This window comes from Neolamprologus brichardi, chromosome 3, assembly GCF_056152115.1.
Source record: "Neolamprologus brichardi isolate AB-2024 chromosome 3, ASM5615211v1, whole genome shotgun sequence".
NCBI lineage: Eukaryota > Metazoa > Chordata > Actinopteri > Cichliformes > Cichlidae > Neolamprologus > Neolamprologus brichardi.
The window spans coordinates 27,190,323-27,210,964 of record NC_142106.1 but is presented as its reverse complement, the minus strand read 5'-3'; the positions used below and the strand labels follow the sequence as shown (position 1 = coordinate 27,210,964).

Below are 20,642 nucleotides of genomic sequence, written 5' to 3'. Positions count from 1 at the left end.
AGGAGATTTGCCAAAATTCTATAAATTCCACAACAATGATAGTGACATTTTCTGAAAGCCAGAAAAAATACCTACGTTTTGATGTATAATTTGTGGAAGTTGAGTGAAAATTGAGCAAGTAGCAAGAAGTTGTTCGGACATGAAGAGAAGACTGCGAAACCTACAGTGTCTCACTTAGAACCAAGTGCATAGCAACCATAACAACGCGTGTATTTTGTGAAAAATCACAATTTTGCAACTCAAAACTTTAAGAGGGATAAAAATAAAACGGTAAAAGATTTGAAAAAGCTGATTTATACCTGAATAGCCCAATAATTTGAGAACATTTTAAAGTTTGAATGGTTGTTCTAAGTGAAAATATAAGGAAGTAGTTAAGTTTGAAAAACAAGCAAATTTTAGCAGAATTGCGGAAGTTTCCCATTCATTTCAATGGGACAAATTAAAGGAAAAAAGCTTAATATTTTAAAAAGTATAATAGTGAAAAATACCAAAAGATATAGCACACATTAGCAGAAATAGCAGAATAGTTTAAAATTTGAATGGTGAAAATAGCACAAAAATTGTGGAAGTAGTTCAACGGTGAAAAACGTACGGAAGTCCCAAGAATAATAATAATAAAGAATAAAGAGAAACAGGAAAACAATAGTGTGGATGCCTTAAAGCATCCACACAATAATAATAATAATAAAGAATAAAGAGAAACAGGAACTCAATAGTGTGGATGCCTTAAAGCATCCACACAATAAAGAATAAAGAGAAACAGGAACTCAATAGTGTGGATGCCTTAAAGCATCCACACAATGAGGGTGGGGGAGGTTCAATTTCGGGGAGCGTTGAGGCAGTTGCCATGTTGCAACGAGCTTAGCTTCTGTTTCGCTAGCTTGCGCTGCGCTCAGTGGATCTGCGCTCGACAGTGCAGCCTAGGCGGAGTAGTTGAACACAGATCCACTGAGCGCTCAACACAGACAGCATCGTCAGAAGAAAAGTTGAAAAAATAAATAAAACATTTTGTATTGTTCAATACATATGAGTACCGAACCGAAAGCACTGTATCGAACGGTTCAATATTGATACGAGTATTGTTGCACCCCTAATATATATACATATATATATATATATATACACATATACATATATATACATATACATATATATATATACATATACATATATATACATATACATATACATATATATATATATATATATATATATATATATATATACACACACATATATACATACATATATACATACATATATATACATACATATACATACATATACACACATACATATACACACATACATATATATACATATATATATTAGATTTGTGTTAAACATTTGGATACATTGAAAATTAAAACTATTAGTAACTTGAAAGTATTCCGATATGCAATATATTGTTGAACTTTACTTTACAGTTGTGACCTTCTTGGTGCTGTAAAAATCCACTCTTTGCACATTGTCCCCAGCACCTAAATGAACAGAGGGTAGAGTAATTAGTCCTCAGAAGCACAAAACTTTCTGAGGAACAACAGTGCACACATGCATTAGCGTCATCTCAGCCCGACCTGATTGGCAGATGAAGTTAACGTGTTCCCCACAGTGCAGGTCCTGCCACATGAAGTGCTCTCCATTGCTTATGGCTCCACACATGCTGGAGTAATAGTAAGGGACAAAATCTTGTGGCCAGTTGGAGAAATTCATAGAGTGTCCGGACATCCAGAACCAGTCATCTCTATTCAAGGATCTGTTGGACATAGTGAATCAAAATACTGCCATTTATGTAGCCTATGGATTTTAACTGCTTTTTCACATTTTCAAGTTATGTGGTCTTTATGATGGGATAAACAAAAACCTCAAATCACTCCAATCCTTCATTCATTTTCTTCCTCTTACCCAGTTCAGCATCATCCCTATTCACTACGACCCCAATGCTGGTCCATCAAGAACTGAGTTACCATGAGGACCACTGTTGTCTTTACCCTTCAAATCTTCTCTAGCTTCACTCTCAGTCCTTGGTACTTCTCCAGCTTCCCATGACCCTTCTTTCTGGTATCACTTGGTATAGCTACTTCTATCACAACTAGGGATTGGTATTGTTTAGGTTTTATCCGATACCGGTGCCAAACCGGTACTTTTGAAACGGTGCTGGTGCTTAAACGGTGCTCAAACCGGTGCTTAAAGAATGGAGAACACAAAATTGGTCCAAAAACCTCTCATGTTCAGCTGTTTTTTTGTAAAAAGATAACAATGTTAGCCTTTTCTGCAGCTATGGGGCATATATGGTATCATTCTTGGCTGGAAGCAGTGCTTAAACAATGGAAAAAACACAAATTTTGTCCAAAAACCTCTCATGTTTAACTGTTTTCCACTTTTTCTTTGGTCATTTTAGCCTTTTTGGCCAGGGTGAAGGGGGTATCTGCCATCAAACAAGAAGACAGCTTCATGTAACTATCATGATGTTTGCTAGTTCACCTTACATGCATTAATGTAATAACGTGGTGAGCCTACTCAACGTAAATTACACATGAACAACATTAAGCTACTCACGCAGAGAAGAACGGCTGCTGCCATCATCATCCTTCATCATTTCTGCTACACTGGCAGGGCTACGGGCCAGGACTCTCCTCTTCGGGTTTTTGGGGGACGTTGCTAACTAAGGGTCCGATAACAGGCACCACACCCGCAGTAGATGTGCACGGTGTGAGGTCTCGCAGCAAGCTATCAAATACGGCGCATTTCTCGGCTTTTAAAAAAAAAACCCGCTATGCGTCGCCAGGTGTTACATCAGATTTGAGGTGTTACCTCCTTTGACAGTATCACAGTATCAGCTTAAATTATGGGGGAATTATGTTAAAATGCTCTTCATAGACTACAGCTCTGCATTTAATACCATAATTCCCTCCACACTCACCACCAAGCTGGAGCATCTGGGACTCAGCTCATATGTGTCAGTGGATCTCCAACTTCCTAACTGGCAGACCACAGGCAGTAAGGATGGGCGGACATGTCTCAGCCTCCACCACTCTCAGCACTGGAGCCCCCCAGGGGTGTGTTCTGAGCCCTCTGCTGTACTCCTTGTACACATATGACTGTGTGGCCACTACCAGCTCCACCACCATCATCAAGTTTGCTGACGACACCGTCGTGGTGGGCCTGATCTCTGACAACAACGAGACGCCCTACCTGAAGGAGATTAGGAATCTGGAGAACTGGTGCCAGAGGAACAACCTCCTTCTAAACGTCAGTAAGACAAAGGAGTTGATAGTGGACTTCAGCACTAAGCAGGAGAGGAACTACCAGACCCCCATCATCAACGAGTGCCCAGTGGAGAGAGTGGACAGCTTCAAATACCTCGGAGTTCACATCACGCAGGACTTGTCATGGTCCTGTCACATCAACACCGTGGTGAAAAAGGCCCAACAGCGTCTCTACCACCTCAGACGCTTGAGAGACTTCCGACTGCCCCCCAAGGTGCTCAGGAACTTTTACTCCTGCACCATAGAGAGCATTCTGACGGGAAACATCTTAACCTGGTTCGGGAACAGCACCATGCAGGACAGACGAGCTCTACAGAGGGTTGTGCGTTCAGCTGAGCGCACCACCCGCTCAGAGCTCCCTGACCTGCACTCAATCTACAGCAGGCGGTGCTGGACCAAGGCCAGGAAGATCGTGAAGGACCTCAGCCATCCCAACAACGGACTGTTCTTTCTGTTGAGGTCAGGAAAGCGATTCCGCTCCCTGAAGACCAACACAGAGAGACTGAGGAGGAGCTTCTTCCCGCAGGCGATACGGTCTCTCAATCACACCACCACACAGTACTGACCCACACATATAGTTCTTACACACACACTGGACATTCTGGACTTTGTTTACACTTCATCACTTAAACCACTTGAAGCATATTTGCACTGCACAAGACACTAAATAATGTGGATTGCACAACACTGGACATTATATTCCTCATTTCCAGTTAATACTTGTACAGCTGCTGTTATTGTGTGTATATATATATATATATATTTATATTTATATTTCTTCATACATTCTTATATATTTCTATATGGTGTATTTTGTTGTACAGTTATTTTATTTTCAACTTTAATTTATATATTTTATCTTATTCTTTCCCAGTTAAATTTACCCTTCATTCTAATTTGTGTTGTACAGTTATCGCATTCTTAACTTAATTTTTATATTTTATTTTATTTTATTCCTTCCTGGTTAAATTTACCCTTTTTAATTTTCATATTTATTTCCTATCTTATTCATAGCCTTTTCTTTTTTTCTTTAGGTCACGAGCAGTTGTCTAAGCATTTCACTGCATATCGTACTGTGTATGACTGTGTATGTGACAAATAAAAAATTTGAATTTGAATTTGAATTTGAATTTAAAGCACTTGTTGCAGGCTGCTGAGTTTGCATATTTTGCTGTGAAGTACAGCCATACTTTTGACCGCTTCGCCTTGGGCATTTTTAATCTGTAGCTCTGCTCTAAAAGAACGTACGTACCTGGACCCGCCTACTATCCTCGGAAACGTAAAATGATTGGCTAGAATCTAAAGTGTATCACAGCTCAGGAAAAAAAAGCACCGAAATAAAGCACCGAAATAAAGCACCGAAATGTGCGCTGCTTTTCAGTCTGGTTACTACCATTTATGTCAGAACCGGTGCCATCATGGCACCGGATACCGGTACCCATCCCTAATCACAACATACTATATACATACTGTACAGTGGTCTGTCCTTCCATGATGGTTCCTTTTCTTTTTCCTCTTCCTTCTCAGGTTTCTACAGACTTAAGTGTTCCCTTACATCAGGGGTCCCCAATCCCAGTCCACAAGGGCCGGTGTCCCTGCAGGTTTTAGATGTGTCCTTGATCCATCACAGCTGATTTAAATGGATAAATTACCTTCTCAACATGTCTTGAAGTTCTCCAGAGGCCTGGTAATGAACTAATCATGTGATTCAGGTGTGTTGACCCAGGGTGAGATCTGAAACCTGCAGGGACACCGGCCCTCGTGGACTCGGATTGGGAACCCCTGCCTTACATGATCAGTTGTGGACATCTTCCTGATTTACTCATGGATGTTTGTTGTTTCATCCTGGACAGGGGTTCTGACACTCACTAGTCCTCGGCGTCTCAGGGTGCTGGACTAAGATGAACACATAATGCCTGGTAAAGAGCTCCTTGTCTTGATGTAAGTAGGTTTTACCTCATCTTTTGGCCTGCTTATTATCCCAGCAGGGTATTTGAAGACCCTCAAAGCACAGGAGTTGATTGCCTGAATCTTGCCTGAATCTTGATCTTCCCATTCAGCAGACTTCTCATGACTTACCTTACTGTCTGAATGTTTTGCATGATTGCAGCTGTCCTAGCAGCCTCTTCATACTTCCCATTTACCAGTGGATTCCTTGGTGCTTGCAACTATCTTTGATGTAAAGTTGCCTTCTGTTTGTATTATACCTCAGTACTAGAGCTGGGCGATATATCCATTTTTTTTTTTTTTTTAAAAATCGATATGTTTTTATACGAGATATAAGATGTGACAATATCCTTTATATCGATATAGTCTATGTTACGTTATAATTATACTTGTGGAGCCACAAGTTTGCCTCTCTTTCGTCCACTTTTGTCTTTACGCAACATTACTCGGCCTTGCCCCTCCTTCACTGAACACAACTCCCCCTCCTCACCATCGCTTCACCTGCAGGCAGCGACAAGATGGACACGGCAAATTTCCGTTAACTAGTTACTGTGCATTGCCCCGTGCGTGTGGCTGGACAGCGTCAATGTGTTAACGAGCTAACCACGCTAACACCATGCAGTCCACAGGGGCTGCACAGCCTAAAATCTGTTCATTCTGTCAAAAGTTGACAGCGCGCCTTTTGTATGAATTCTGGTTGTGCTTGATGACCGCGAACCGATTTTATGTGGTACACGGCGCTCAGCAATCTGTCAAAAAATGTTTTGGTATGACTTTGCTAAGCTACGGAGCTGCACCGCTTGATGGATTGTCGGAGTATTACGGCTACCGAGGAGCCTCGCGGAGCGATACGTACTGTGCTTCAACGTAATATTACCGTATTGTGTGTGTATAAGGACCATAAATGGCAGCTGTTAAGAGACGTGGTTACGAAGAGGATTTCAAACTCCAGGCTGTCAGTCACGCAGTAGAAGTTGGGAACAGAGCAGCTGTGAAATCTGTCTCTTTGTTATTATGCTCAGCGTCTTTTAGTTTACATTTTGACTGCACAATTGTGAGCTTTTTGTTATGCACAAAAACATTGTTTTCTTTTATTTATGGAGCATTATTATTTAATAAATGCTCATAATTTACTTTTGAGTATTTTTTTTTCATTTACATATATGCTGTATGTTAATGAAAGTGCCTGTGTGACATCTGGGACACAGCTTTGACTAAGAACTCTCTTCTTGTTCTTACTTTATGGCTTTAAAAATATCGACATATATATCTTATATTGCCATCCAGCTAAAAAATATCGAGATATGAATTTTGGGTCATATCGTCCAGTCCTACTCAGTACTGACAATCGTCACTCTCTTTGTTACCATTCGACTCCACTTCTCCTGTCTAAATGTTATTCTGATCTCATTAACACGCACACACACGTTCTTAATTTGCATAAGAAAACTTGAACTATGACCTTTTGAATCCTGGATGACTCTGTGTCCACCCTGTTCATTCATTGAGCTGTTAGTAAGTAGTGTTAGTGTGTTAGTAAGTATTAGTATCTTCTGTATCAGTACCTGCGCAGTCCCAGCCAGATGTGGTCTGTGAGGGAGAAAGGAACGAGGCCCAGCAGCTGCTCCAACTCGCTTTGCTCCTGTTGGCTGTGAAGGCTGAGCAGGTCCCAGTAATAACGTCTACAGTACATCAGAGCATCAGACCAGCAGAGCCTCTCTCCCACCACCGTCACGTTCCTGCCACGAAGCTGCAAACTCACAGACGGAGGAGGGGTGGGAGGAGTCGGTGAAGGAGTAACAGGTTCTGGTGCTGGAGAGAAGTTTGTTAGGTTTCTGTTTGTTTCATCTATGACTGTTTGTTTTTATTTTAGTTTAACAGGTTAAATTGTAATGTTGCAATCAGCTCCGAACCCCCCCCCCAAAAAAAAAAAAAAAACACGAACACTGAAAGCTAGAAAGTCAGTTCAATTTCTTGACTGTACAATGATAAATATGAGAAATCATATAAAAAAGGAAAAAAAACAAGCAGCTTCCACATATACCACTAGAAAACAAGGGCTATACCAGGCAGAGAAGCAAACACCTCCACTTCACACAGCGTCAGAACTTTCAGAAGTGCTGGTATGATCACATTGATGTAGCGACCTTCCATTTCATTACACTGGAATGTGTATGTTGGTGCACCATCTAATGATTTGATCATGCCACACCTGATGGAGTTGTAGAAACATCAAAGAGAAATGTGTCACTTTTACTTACTAAAGGGAAAAAAGCTAATATCTATTCAAACAATGTGTTGTTTAAATGGGGAAAAATGAATAAAAATTATGGAGAAATGTTCCAGTCAGAAATCATGTCTCACCTCGGGTTTTGATTTACATTTTGATCCAGTGAGTCCCCGATCCGAATCTCTGCCCCAAGAATCCTTTCAGAACAACAGTCCTGTCTGTTGATGATGGTGACAGCACTGACTTTATACACGGCTAACAAGTCTACTCTCCACCAGGGATTTTTTTGTTCTAAAGTGTGGGTAAAGCCTGCACCATACTGGTTTCCATTTTTGTACCCATCAACAGCTTTAGAAGACAGATATGGTGACGAAGTCGATGACTGTACTGTTGGCTTGCTTAAGGCCACGTTTGAAAGCGGCTCCACTAAAGTGTTAAAAAGAACAAACAGGTACGAATCAGTATCAGGCAGATGTGTTTCCATAGATTAAATCCAGTCACTTACAGCTCTACCTGCTGGGGCAGCATACACCTCCACTTCACACAGGGTGAGAGTCTTCTTCTGTCCAGGAAGAAACACGTTCACAAAGCGACCCTCCATGCTGCCTCCATCACAGCGGTATGTGTAGGTTTTACCCGCTTTGATATGTGAGATGGAAGCACACCTGACAGCAGAGAGTGTGGGGGCAGTATTATGTTAGTATTATGGGCCTCATGTTGAAATAACATGACTCAAGGACTAGAAAATAATCTTCTTCTCTCTTCATTCTTGATGGCCAAAATGAACACACTGGGTTCTTATTAGTTCTTATAGGTTTTCAAACCCCTCCTTGCAGTTTCTTAGCTTCTGCTGGGCAACTCAAAGCTTCAGCTCCCTCCACAGAAAAGTTTCTTTGTTTTTTATTTAACTGTTGAAAAAGGTGGGATTGAAAGACATTGAAGTCCCCCCAGCTTTTAAACCCAGCATTTTATGTTTAAAATGACAGAGAGTGCTATAACAGAGCTTTATATATATTTATATTTTATATTGGTAAATAGTGAATCATTTTTATTCTTTTCTCTTACTCTTTAAAATGTATGATTCAGTCAAAGTAGCTGTATTGAGAAAATTGTGATGGACAAAAACAGAATTTTACAGCAAAAAAGTAAACAGAAGTATGTCTATATAACTGGATTAAAATGGATTAAATTTAAATGTGAGAATAATAAAATCTAATAGAAGAAAGATAAACTGAATAAAACACAAAGTGAAGCATATTTATACGTAACTGAATATTCTAATGTAATGCTATTTTCTATGTGTTCCTCTTGTTCATGAGAATCTTTCACCTGTTTATTTATTTGTTTCTTTTTGTATTATTTCAGATATTACATTATTTGTAGACCAGTGTGACAATGTCTAAGGCAAAACAGGCAATTTGAGAAAAAAGAAGATCGAAATAGAGATGGGGGGATAGAAACAAATAGAAATGCATTATGTATTGCCAACTGTTGCACCTGTGAGACACAAAAAAATCCCAAAACAAACATTCAGCACCTAGAACACAAAAAATGGAAAAACACAGATGCATAAATCAACAATCTTCTTTTTGTGTGTGTGTGTGTGTGTGTGTGTGTGTGTGTGTGTGTGTGTGTGTGTGTGTGTGTGTGTGTGTGTGTGTGTGTGTGTGTGTGTGTGTGTGTGTGTGTGTGTGTGTGTGTGTGTGTGTGTGTGTGTGTGTGTGGGTGTGTGTGTGTGTGTGTGCCTCCTGTCCAGCTTACGAGTTATCTGCTTTAAGGTGCGCAATTTGAGAATTATACCAGGGTTCAAGTCCTTGTGATTTGAGGCTCTCGTTTTCAGAGGAGCTACAGTATCCAAGGTCACACAGAGTGGAAAAAGTAAAGTTATTAACAAGATAATCGGCCTCTGTTGAAGTAGCATAAGTGCTGCTCTGCTCTGTGTTGGCACAAGGTGTCAAATAAGACAATAGTGAGTCAAGTATACTTACATTTAGTTACAGCACTTTTAGAAAGACCTCTACTGTGATTAAATCTACTTCCCACTGTTGTGTAATCAATTGCTGAAAATTTAAACGTTATTAGAAATTAATCAGCCCCGAAAGAATTTCAGGAAATACTGTTAAATGTTCAGTTTCTATGCTCTATGCTGGAAACCATGATTAAAGTGCTGGCTAGTGCTCTTTTACAGTTTGAAAGAAGGCAATTGAGTCTAATAATAGATTAAATGCTGTTGTGGCAGAGGTGTGGTCTGTGGCTCCATTACACAGGAGGAGTAGCAGGCTTGAGGTGTAGTGCCAGAGAGCTTGGCAGGGCAGCTGCACCTCAGATTGTGATGATTCTCTCGCTCTTTTCAGTGATGCCGGGAGAGAGGTAAGCTGGTAAGCTTTCCAGCCATGGACTGTACAATGGCGCAAGACAAATCCTCTGTTCTTTGTAAAGACCATTAAAAATCACACCAAAGTGTCCAGAGTCGTGACTGCGATAACAAAGTCGTGCAGAAACCAGTGTCATCATGTCGGACCTGCAACCTGCGCTACCTCCCTAGCCGGTGCAATTGCCCGTGCAGATGCTAACAGATATGGCAGGAGATGCTAGCAGAGATGGCAGCTATGCACAGGGAGCAGGCATTGGCACAGAGACAGCAATTAAACAGACTACAGGACCAGGCCAAACACCAGACGCAGGTGTTGGAGAGGCTGCTCAGGGTCACTGTGGCTCTGCCCCTCCTCTGTTATCAGTGACAATCCCCTAACTCTAAACCGAGGTGTTCTTGAAGGCTTTCCAGTTGCAGCTGTTGCCCACTAAACTTTTTTTCTGATCTGCCTCCCCGGGTCCTAAAGGCGGCACCCGACCCACAGAGGGCTGCACAAACACTGAAGCAGGAGTGCAGGCAACCAGGACAACTGACAGGGCAGTGTATGAGGATGCGCTCACAACCTTTCGTAGCATGTAGCATTTGCTCTGCACTCAGCTGTGGTTCAAGGTATTCTGACCCCTCTGGGGAGGAGGAGATGGCAGGGCTTTCTCAGGAGGCACCACTGGCTCCGGTGATTTGGTCAGTAGAAGATTTTCCATTAGAGCAGTCTCGTGATGACACCCTATGCTCAGCCTTTGACCAAGTGAAAGAAACCGATTGTCACTTGGTGCACCCTTAAGTTCATATTGATGAAAGACAGGCTCTGCTGCAGGGGTGGACAACTCCAGGCCTCGAGGGCCGGTGTCCTGCAGGATGTAGCTATAACCCTGGGTCAACACACCTGAATCAAATGATTAGTTCATTACCAGGCCTCTGGTGAAATTCCAGACATGCTGAGGAGGTAATTCAGCCATTTAAATCAGCTGTGTTGGATCAAGGACACATTTAAAACCTGCAGGACACCAGCTCTCGAGGCCTGGAGTTGCCCACCCCTGCTCTACTGAGTGAGTTGTGACCAGTGTTGGTCAAGTTACTTGAAAAAAGTAATTAGTTACTAATTAATGATAACTTCTCTAAAAAGGTAATCCAGTTACTTTACTGATTAATTATTTTTAAAAGTAATTAGTTACTTTATAATAATAATAATAATAATAATGGATTGCATTTATATAGCGCTTTTCAAGACCCTCAAAGCGCTTTCCAATTCCACTATTCATTCACTCTCACAGTCACACACTGGTGGAGGCAGCTACAGTTGTAGCCACAGCTGCCCTGGGGCAGACTGACAGAAGCGAGGCTGCCATATCACGCCATCGGCCCCTCTGGCCATCACCAGTAGGCTGTAGGTGAAGTGTCTTGCCCAAGGACACAACGACCGAGACTGTCTGAGCCGGGGCTCGAATTGGCAACCTTCCAATCACAAGACGAACTGCCAACTCTTGAGCCACGATCGCCCCGTAGTTATTATTATTTATTACTTAGTTGCTTAGTTACTTTTTAAAAACATGATGCACAACCTGAATACATAATGAAGCAATAGACCTTTCAGCCCAATTCTATTTTTCTGCATAATTCATCATATAAAATTGATCAAACTTGTTTTGTTAGTTTTAATCTTTTGATTTTATGCATCAAGAAAAAAATAAACTATATGCAACTGTCTTTGACTTGAAGAAATTTGTTTAACATCTAAACCTATTTTCTGCATATTCTAGCATATAAAATCTTTTTTTTAGTGTGTGTTATAACCTCAGGATAAAAATGTTCGGAAACTCAAGTGCCAATTTTAGGACGTTTACTGATCACTTTCAGAAACAACCACAGCTAGTCGCAACACATACAGGAAACTGTTTCTCACGTAACATTCCGGCAGGGAAAACCCTGAAAAACCTCTGAAGGTTCCGGGGTGCAACGCCCCCAAACATACATTAACAACAACACTGTCTATAACAGTGTGTACACTCACTCCTTCAAATAGATGCAAGTAAAATAACAGCAGAAAATAAATAAAATCAAAGACTCAGCGGCACTAAGTCCTGTCACTTTATTTTCACCAGTTTAGAACTCAAAGTAAGGTCAGTACTTCTACACTCTAAACGCTACATGGTTGTACTCCCTCCTGCACTCCATGTCATCCATTGTTGATCTGCAGGCTGATGCCAGGGACATCACACGCGCTTACATCATTGTTGTGAGATACTCTCACTAACAAAATCACAGTTTAGTAATGCAGTAACGCAGCATGCTTACAGGAAAGCGACAGTAATCTAATTACCTTTTTTGCAATAGTAATCCCTTACTTTACTCCTTACTTTAAAAAAAAAAACAATCGGATTACAGTAATGCAGGTTAATTAGGTTAATTATGGACAAAATGTTGAGGAAAAGCACTGAGTTTTTTAAAGGAACTAACAATGAGGTGGAGTTGTTGCTGCGAGTAACACAAAAGTACAAAGTTGCAAAAGTGAGTGAGAATTAAAGAATTTGAAGAAAAGCTATCTGGAGAATGTACAGACTGATATTAATCTTTAATAGGGCTGTTAAAATTGAGAGCAAACAAAACAACTGCTGTATAATGCTAATTTTGCCTAATTAATTAATTAATTAAAAAATAATGCCTAATTTTTCCCTCCCGTTTCTGCACACTAGCACCTGGAATAGTGGGCTGGGGGCAGTTTTGACCCAGCAGATAAGTTGGATTGGTTGCATGACGGATGCAAACCCTCTCAGGAGAAATGGGAGCACCTCAGTTTGAGGATAAGGCAAAAGGAGGACCCTGCATTCTCCACAGAACCAGGAGAGCATGCAGGACCCATCCCTCACCACACAGACTAACTGCACAGAGAGAGGAGAGCAGCAGCAGCTGGGATTCTGTTACACAGGAGCACATCTAGGGAATCAATTCAGGCAAGGTATTGAAGGAGGAAGTGGCTGACGCAGACTGCAAAAGCGAGATCTGCTGCACTGAGGGGGTCCCGAATGGCAGTGATGGTACTGATAACTGCTTAGATCAGCTGAAACAGACGTTAAAACACTAAAATCCTCTGCTGCTCCAGTGAGTGACAACTGTCTGAGAAACCTCCAGATGAACAAGCAAAACCCTCCAAACCCACATCAAGGCTGGTACCAGCAGCCTTTAGGATATCCAGTATCTTCATCTGTTGCCATGGCGACATTCCATTCCCTGACATGTGTTCTTTGGGTTATTTACAGTGATTACCCAAATAAGTAAAAAGATCTCCACACTAACACTGAGGAAGACAACAAGGGTGTAGGATGTGCTCTGTCCTTATCACCTACAACTATGTTGGAACACAAAGTAAGAGTGAAAGGTGAAAAAGTGTCCTCCTTCAATGAGAGCTTCAATGAGAGTGCCAAGCTCCAGCCCAACTAGGTGGTTTGCAGAGCAAGACTGTGCCATCTACAAGCGATCAGCAGTGAAGCGTAAACAACAGAGGTCAGGGTGGTTTCAATTTTCCTCAAGTTCCTGCTAAAGAGGAACTTTAGCATGTCAGGAGTTGATTTTTAGGTTTCTTAGGTTTAGTTTTACATCAACTCAAAGCCTTAGCTCCTTCCACAGATTTTCTATCTGGAGACTGGCTCGGACAATTACTAGTTTGTTGATTTGGCCGTATGTCTGGTGTTCTCGACAAGCTTATTGCTGATGCTCCTGTAGCTCTTTCCAGCCTTTTGCAGTCTTGTCCCTTTTAAAAGCTCTTTGCTCTTGCCCATTGTGGTGGAAAGGTTGGACTGGACAAAATTGATTTTCTGGACAGGTGTGCTTTATACTTAACTAAGATCAGTTTTATCTGTAACTGATTAACTGATTTGTGCCTAATAGGAACTGAGTCAATCTATGAAAGCCAGAAATCTGACTGGTTTGTAGGGGATCAAATACCAAAACAATTTGTAACTTTTATATAATAGGTTTTTTATGGATATTTTGTCCACTGTCATTAAAATGAAACTACCATAAACTGGAGACTGTTAATTTTAGCAGGGGTTTAAAATTAGCCCTCAGTATGTTAGTTATCATGCTGCACATAGTATATATCTTGTAAACTTTAACATATTGCTGTTCTAATTATTCTAAAATTAACTAACTTCTAATCATTACCTGGGATTATTGTTTCCATTGTTCTCCAGTGAGTTTCCTATTCTGATCTCAGCTCCATCCAGTCTTTCAGCACAGCAGTCTCCTCTGTTGGTGACTTTTACAGCAGTGATTGTAAAGCTTCGCTGCAGGTCCACCCTCCACCAGGGGTTGGTCTCCTCTTCAGCCGTGTGGCTACAGAACCCATTGCTATAGAACGAGTTCCGTCTGCCATCGATGGCTTTGGACGCAGTGGCAAAGGAGAGTGTAGATGACTGGGTAGCTTCTCCTTTCAGTGCCACATTGGGTAATGGGTATCCTTGAAGGAAAACCAGAATGAGTCAGTTTCTCTAAAAGGTGCCCTGTGTGGTGATTTTAAAGATCGCATTTGGCTGTCAACATGGCCGGGGAGTCTGTGAACTACCAGGCTTCTGTATCAGCTTCAGAATAAAAATGTGATTACCATAGTACACTTCAACCTCGCAGAGATTTAGGACCTTCCCGCTTCCTGGGAGAAACACAGTGACATAGCGTCCCTCAATAGAGCTACATGGGAAGTAAAACGTCTGTCCGCTGGGAATGTGAGAGATGACCGCACACCTGTGTATGAACAAGAAAAGAAATTGATGGAACTATAACTGACTGCAAATTTATAATGTTAGTCTGTATCACGCTGTTTCACCTCACACGCTCAGGGTCACTGAAGTTTGCTGAGTTTCCAATCCAGATTTCTGCACCATTCAACCTGTTTTCAAATCCTGCTATATTGGTTATCACAACAGCACCAATTGTATACACTCTTGCCAGGTCTACCCTCCACCACGGATCAGACTGTGGTAAAGTAAGTGTGCAGGACCATTTCTCATCTCTATTGCCATCGACGGCCTTGAAAGCAAATCCGATGTTGTCTCCGTTTGAAGACTGCACAGCTGTCTTCTTTAGTGCCAGGTTATGAAGAAGATAACCTCAATGGGAAAAACAGACATAATTAGTCAAAATTCATAGATGGCACTGGGGGCTTGGGGTTACTCAAGATTCATTCACTTATTTGTGCACCGCAAATGTGCGAGATGACCCCATACCATTATTATTGATTATGTTATATGGATCTATATCAGGGTCACTTTTTTTTTTATTTACATTTCTGATCCAGATTTCAGCAGCATACATTTTTCAATTCCACTCTACTGGTTATCACTGGAGCACCAATACACTATTTCTAGGTCTACATTCCAGCATTTACCATGTTTACCATTAACATGGTAAATGAGCAGCAGGGAACAGAGCATGTTAAACGTAAAGGTCAGGAAGAATTCCAGTATATTACGCACCCAGGGATACATCCTGTTTTGGGTATTTAAAGCAAGCAGTCAAATTACTTTTGCCTCTCCCCAAATCACAAATTAACACTGACTGAAGACGGGATAGCATTTTGATTCAGTGCTAAGTAATGGAGGTTTTGTAATAATTAAAATGAGTAACTATTATTTAAACAAAAAAGATTGTTTTCAAAAGAGGGGAAAAAAAATCTTTACCTGGAAATGCTGCAGTTGTCATCATGAAGAAAGTTCCTGTAAACATATGCAGTGATTCTACAAATCATATAGACGGTGAAATGAACATCAACTATTATTTAAAGAAGTACATATTCGAGCGAGTCTTTTAGCATTATTTATCTCACTGTTATTTTTGTTGACTGACTGATCTGCATGAGCATGAGTCAGCTCTTCCCCATCACTGCTTCTAATACATTTAATACAGTCCAATGTGTGTTTCCTCGTTTTCTCTGTGTAAGCCAGGATATGATTAAAGGAGGAGGAAGTCTGTTAATTGTCTGTTTTCACAACATAGCTGTGGTATTTGATCTGGGTTTTGTTTTAAAGATGAAAAAGTACAAAATATCTGGTACTGATTATTTATAAGTAATACATTTAGTTGAAGACAATTTGGCTTACCAGTGAAGATCCAAATATAATCCATTCCACTTTTGTCTAGTAAAAAATTCTGACATCAATTACCACATTAAAGAAATGACGCTAGTTACTGGTATATTCCTGCTGACTTGTAGATCGGCTTACTTCCTCTGCAGTTTCTTCAGAGTACTTCTAATACCACGCTGTACTAGTTTGTTTAGTCTGAACATTCCAGCAGCACTAGTGAGGGTTTGCATAAACGACAAGACATCCAAGTGGATATTTGCATTTTCCAAACAAATAACTTTGCACTTTTCTGAAAAACATTTTGCATGGTAACACCCCTTATGTGTTTTCAGTATTAGCCAAGATGACAAGTGTCATTAAGTACAAGAACTTTAATGACTGTTGAATCAATTTGTCATGGTACCTGGATTGTTGACCCAGTGTTCTGACTTTAGACTTTTTGTCATTGTTTTGTTTTTCTGTGTCTTTTCCTGTTTTATTGTGATAGTCTTTTTTGTCCTGTGTGCATTATGTTTAGTTTTACTTCCTCTGCTTCATTAGTTAGGTTTAGTCCAGCCGTCTTCCCACCTGTTTCCTTTTCTTCCATTATCCTGTCTATTTAAGCCCTCAGTTTGTTTCTGCTTCGGGTCACATCATCGTCTCGTCCTCATGTTTGTGTGCCCTGTTCGCTCAGTCATTTATGTGCAGTTCACCTATCTTTTGTGTCGTCTCTCTGTGTTTCACACTCATCTGATCATGTCATAACTTAAATATTACCTGAAGCAGTTTCAGTCAGGTTAATTGGGTTAATTATGGACAGTGTTGGGGAGTAACGGAATACATGTACCGCCGTTACGTATTTAAGATACAAAATATGAGTAACTGTATTCCGTTACAGTTACCGTTTAAAAAGGTGGTGTTCAGAATACAGTTACTTTGCTGAAATAAATGGATTACACGACAGTCTTTTCCTGTTTCATATGTCAGAGTGGAAAAGTACGAGTTGTCAACGAGCAGAAACGGGAGCTGGAAGCATAAATATAACAATAACCACTGCAGCCAAGAAGAGTGCCTGACGAGCCCAGATGTAAGTAAGCTATTAAGACTCGACTGTACACTGTGTTCGTGTTTTTCTCCAAAACAATGAATTCCTTGGAGCAGTCTTTCAACGCCTCTCTCTGTCTCTCGTTAGCAAAGTTGACCCAGACAACAAAGTAAAGCTAGTTTTCGACTACAAGCCCGACACAGAACCCGCCGTATTAGCCAGAGGTCCCTTTACTACAGTTCAGAACCGCAGATATCCCCACTTTGCAGTTATTTATTTGTAAAAAATGTTTGGAATCATGTATGATTTTCATTCCACTTCTCACGTGTACACCACTTTGTGTTGGTCTTTCACGTGGAATTCCAATAAAATTGATTCATGTTTGTGGCTGTAATGTGACAAAATGTGGGAAGGTTCAAGGGGATAACTGTGACATGACATGGAGTTGATAGCGCAGACGTAGCACAGGACCCAAGGATCAACACAGACAGGGTTGCGATTCGTATGCTTATTTATTTATGGTGCAGCGTAAAGCACCATAAATAAATAATAAATACCAGATTGACGGTATTTTAGCACTTTTCTGCCAAGAAGGGAAGAAGGCCATTGCGGAGGACGCTCTGAATGTAAAGGGAAGCTGGATCCAGTAAAGCCATCGGGCGGCCAGGGACAGAACTCAATATGTGACTGTATGGTAAGAACTATGGGTAAAAGTGAGATGGGTAGTGCGAGATTGCAGAGAAGGTAGAATGGTTGTGTGACAAAGGGTTCACTCAGCACGAGCCAGTTGAAAGTTAGAAGAGCAGCTGGAGAGAAATGAACGGAAATGTTGAACAAGTGAGTTAATAGGTTAGTTTGTGGGTGTTAAACTGTAAAAACAATGGGGGGGGGGGGGGGGGACGAGGAAAACAAAAACAAAAGGAAAAAGAAAAGAAAAAAAGAGTGGAGTGTAGAAATGTGTGTGAGAAGAATTGTCTCCAACTAGTGGGAGAAGGTGGTATTGCAGGTTAAAAGAGAATAGGAGTGTTGTTGATGAAAATATAGTAGTAATAGTAAGAGGTTTTTGTGTTTCTCAGCCTAGAACAACTACAATCTCACTTTCTGGGTTTTTAAGAAAGGATAATTCAAAACCAAAGAGGGATGATGTGTTGTTTAAGCAATGATGAGAATGATCAAAATGTCTCAGTCTGCCAGTTGCAGGTGGGGAAACAGACCTGGATCAATCTCCACTGGCAGCACTCAGAAGAAAATTATAGGTTAACATTATTAGAAACACCCAGGCCGAGTTTTGGCTGAATTGTCTTGCAGCTTCACTTCCATGTGTTCCTCATCCTGAAAAGCAAGCTCCAAGGACATTAACTTCTCCCTGAAGACAAGAAACACAGTTCCAAAAGCAACAACATGGCAGGTCAAGAGACAACAGCAGTGTCCTGAGCAGTGATAGGTCCAGCAGCAGCAGCATGTGCAAACAGCATCAGCAAGAAGAAAACTCCATCATCATGGCTGGATTGATGGAAATGCATTTCCAACAAGCTGCAACTTCACTGAATGTGAACGGACCTTTGAGAAGACTGTCTGAGTTTGACATTTGCCATGTTTGGAGTGAAATGGGAAGAGACAGTGGTAATACACAACACAAAGCTGAAGAGAACTTACTGCAACTAACTGCTGCAAGGGGGAGAGGAGACCACAGCGAAAGGAGGAGGACGACACATGCAGGGACGCTGTTGTTTAGTGTGGGAAATCAAAATGGGATAAGGAACCTGGGGAGGAAAAACTGACTGTTTAAGTGGAAAATTGAGAAAGTGTCTTGGAACACCACAAAATCGGATTACACAAAAGCACACACACAAACAAGAAAATGCATTAATCCTACTAACAGACACACACACGCGCGCACACGCAATGAAGCTCATGAAGACCAGACAGCATCTTAAGCATGTGATTCTGTTTTCCTATCTTGTCCAGTTCGCTTAGTGGAATGAGAAGTGATATGTAAACTAGTGGATTAGCACCTGGTTACATGGGAAGAAACTCAATATCTTATAGGACATTAGGGTTGTGTGGTGTGTGTGTGTGTGGCTGATGGATTAATGTTTTTGAGATTAATCTGGCTGATGCATTTTCTTCTGATACCAAGGTGAACCTAACAATTAGTTTTGATTTACCCACCTAAGATGAAGAGCATGCTTCATGACTTCCCTTGACCTTTTTGTTTTTCACTTTCACAGTGCACTGAGAGTTTTGTTTGGTAATCTCTCTTCTTTGAGCAGGCCGGCACGATTGGAACTGAAAGCGCTACAAAACATTTTGTCGGGAACGATCGTAAACTAAACTTCTCCACAGTACAATGGGCTCTGGAGAAAGCCACTTATTTGGAACGTAATCAGATAGTGAGTGTTTTAAAGGATTCAGCAAAGTAATCCAGTCTAAATTCTTCTTTTTCTTTTTTGAAATTACGTCAAATTGCTGGCAGTAGAAACTCAATGCGACATGAGAGATTCCACTATCAGCAATAAAAAAAATGGGGAACTGACTGGACTGACAAAAGCTTGACTGGCTTGACTGACTTGATACCAATACGCAAGATTGCACCTACCTCCACCCAGACGTGACAAAAGGGTGGATGTATGTATGTATGTTTTTTTTGCAGGAGCAGAAAGGTGACAGCAAAATCCTAGGTTTGCAAGAGCTTTTGGGCCATGCCAACTTCACCTTTTAATTGACACTTTCTGTGTCTGTGCGAATTTACCAGCGGTGTGTTAGTCATGACCTTGTATTGCTTACAATGCAAAGGTCGCTGTGAGAAAGTATGCATACAGATGCACTGTGCTAACATCTACATCACTATTTCCGCAGCAGAGGGTCAATCATGTGATTTAATCATTTGAATGAAAGCTTTATTTGTCACATACAGGTTGACCTGCAGTGAAATGGGACCCCCCCGACCTTACACACATAACACAAACATTACATGGGGTTACAAGTCGGAGATCGGTAGCGTTACAGAAAAACACTGAAATGTACACACAACTGGAAGGTACAAGAGGAAAAAAAGAGACCTCCACTCATGCTGTGCTCCCATGGTAGGACAGCACGAGAACAGGAAACAAAAAAACTCCTCTGCACAAAAAAAAGCACATGAATGTCCACGGCACAACATTGTGAAGACATGACAAGCCATAGGGTTGGGTAAGGGATGAGGAGTAATCCCAGGCAACACAGCAGCAATCCTGCAACGGCGCCGTCTCTGCAGCGCGGGCACAGTCCCGCCTCGTGTTCCCCAGGAGGCAACAAGCATCGAAGGCGTTGGAAGGAGGGGGGGGATGAGTGAGTGCTTATCAGTGTAAGTGTATGTGTGTGTGTCCATAGTTCAGCTGAGACAGTGTCCTTCGCCCTATCAGGCTAAGTAAACAGTCCTCCAGCCAACCCAGGTGGCCTTGCATGGATGGGAAGAATAGTCATCACACAGTCGTTATCAGGGAGTGTTTGTCCGGCTTCAGCCTTGGGCCTGCAACTGGCGCCGTGGTGGTGTCTGCATTATGATGTCGATTTTGTTGATTTTCTTTTATGCGAGCAGCGCAGGAGAAATTTCAAAGCTGTTCTTTAACACACGGACACTGGTCTCTCGATCTCCCGTTGGAGAGCCGCGAGCCTCCCCATGATGGTATCAAACTTCTGTTCCGTGGTGTTGTCCTCCTTTTGATTCTGAGACCTCACAACT

General features: G+C 41.3%; 1 protein-coding gene across 1 annotated transcript; it reads right to left on the bottom strand.

Moving 5' to 3' along the window:
• Positions 1-1,416: 1,416 nt before the first annotated feature.
• LOC148104103 (uncharacterized) lies at positions 1,417-15,934 on the bottom strand. The gene is made up of 11 exons (XM_087839261.1): positions 15,910-15,934; positions 15,490-15,525; positions 14,637-14,919; positions 14,418-14,554; positions 13,979-14,273; positions 7,960-8,111; positions 7,581-7,872; positions 7,283-7,428; positions 6,782-7,028; positions 1,578-1,756; positions 1,417-1,481 (listed from the first exon to the last, which is right to left on the bottom strand). Exons 1-11 carry the CDS (start codon positions 15,932-15,934, stop codon positions 1,417-1,419), a joined length of 1,857 nt encoding a protein of 618 aa, XP_087695387.1.
• Positions 15,935-20,642: the final 4,708 nt, after the last annotated feature.

Coding starts and splice junctions, on each gene's coding strand:
- LOC148104103 (XM_087839261.1), bottom strand. CDS start 15,934: ATGGATTATATTTGGATCTTCACTG. Junction 14,274..14,417: donor CGAGGTTGAAGTGTACTATG/GTAATCACATTT, acceptor TTTTCCTTCAAG/GATACCCATTACCCAATGTG. Junction 7,873..7,959: donor GGTGTATGCTGCCCCAGCAG/GTAGAGCTGTAA, acceptor TTAACACTTTAG/TGGAGCCGCTTTCAAACGTG.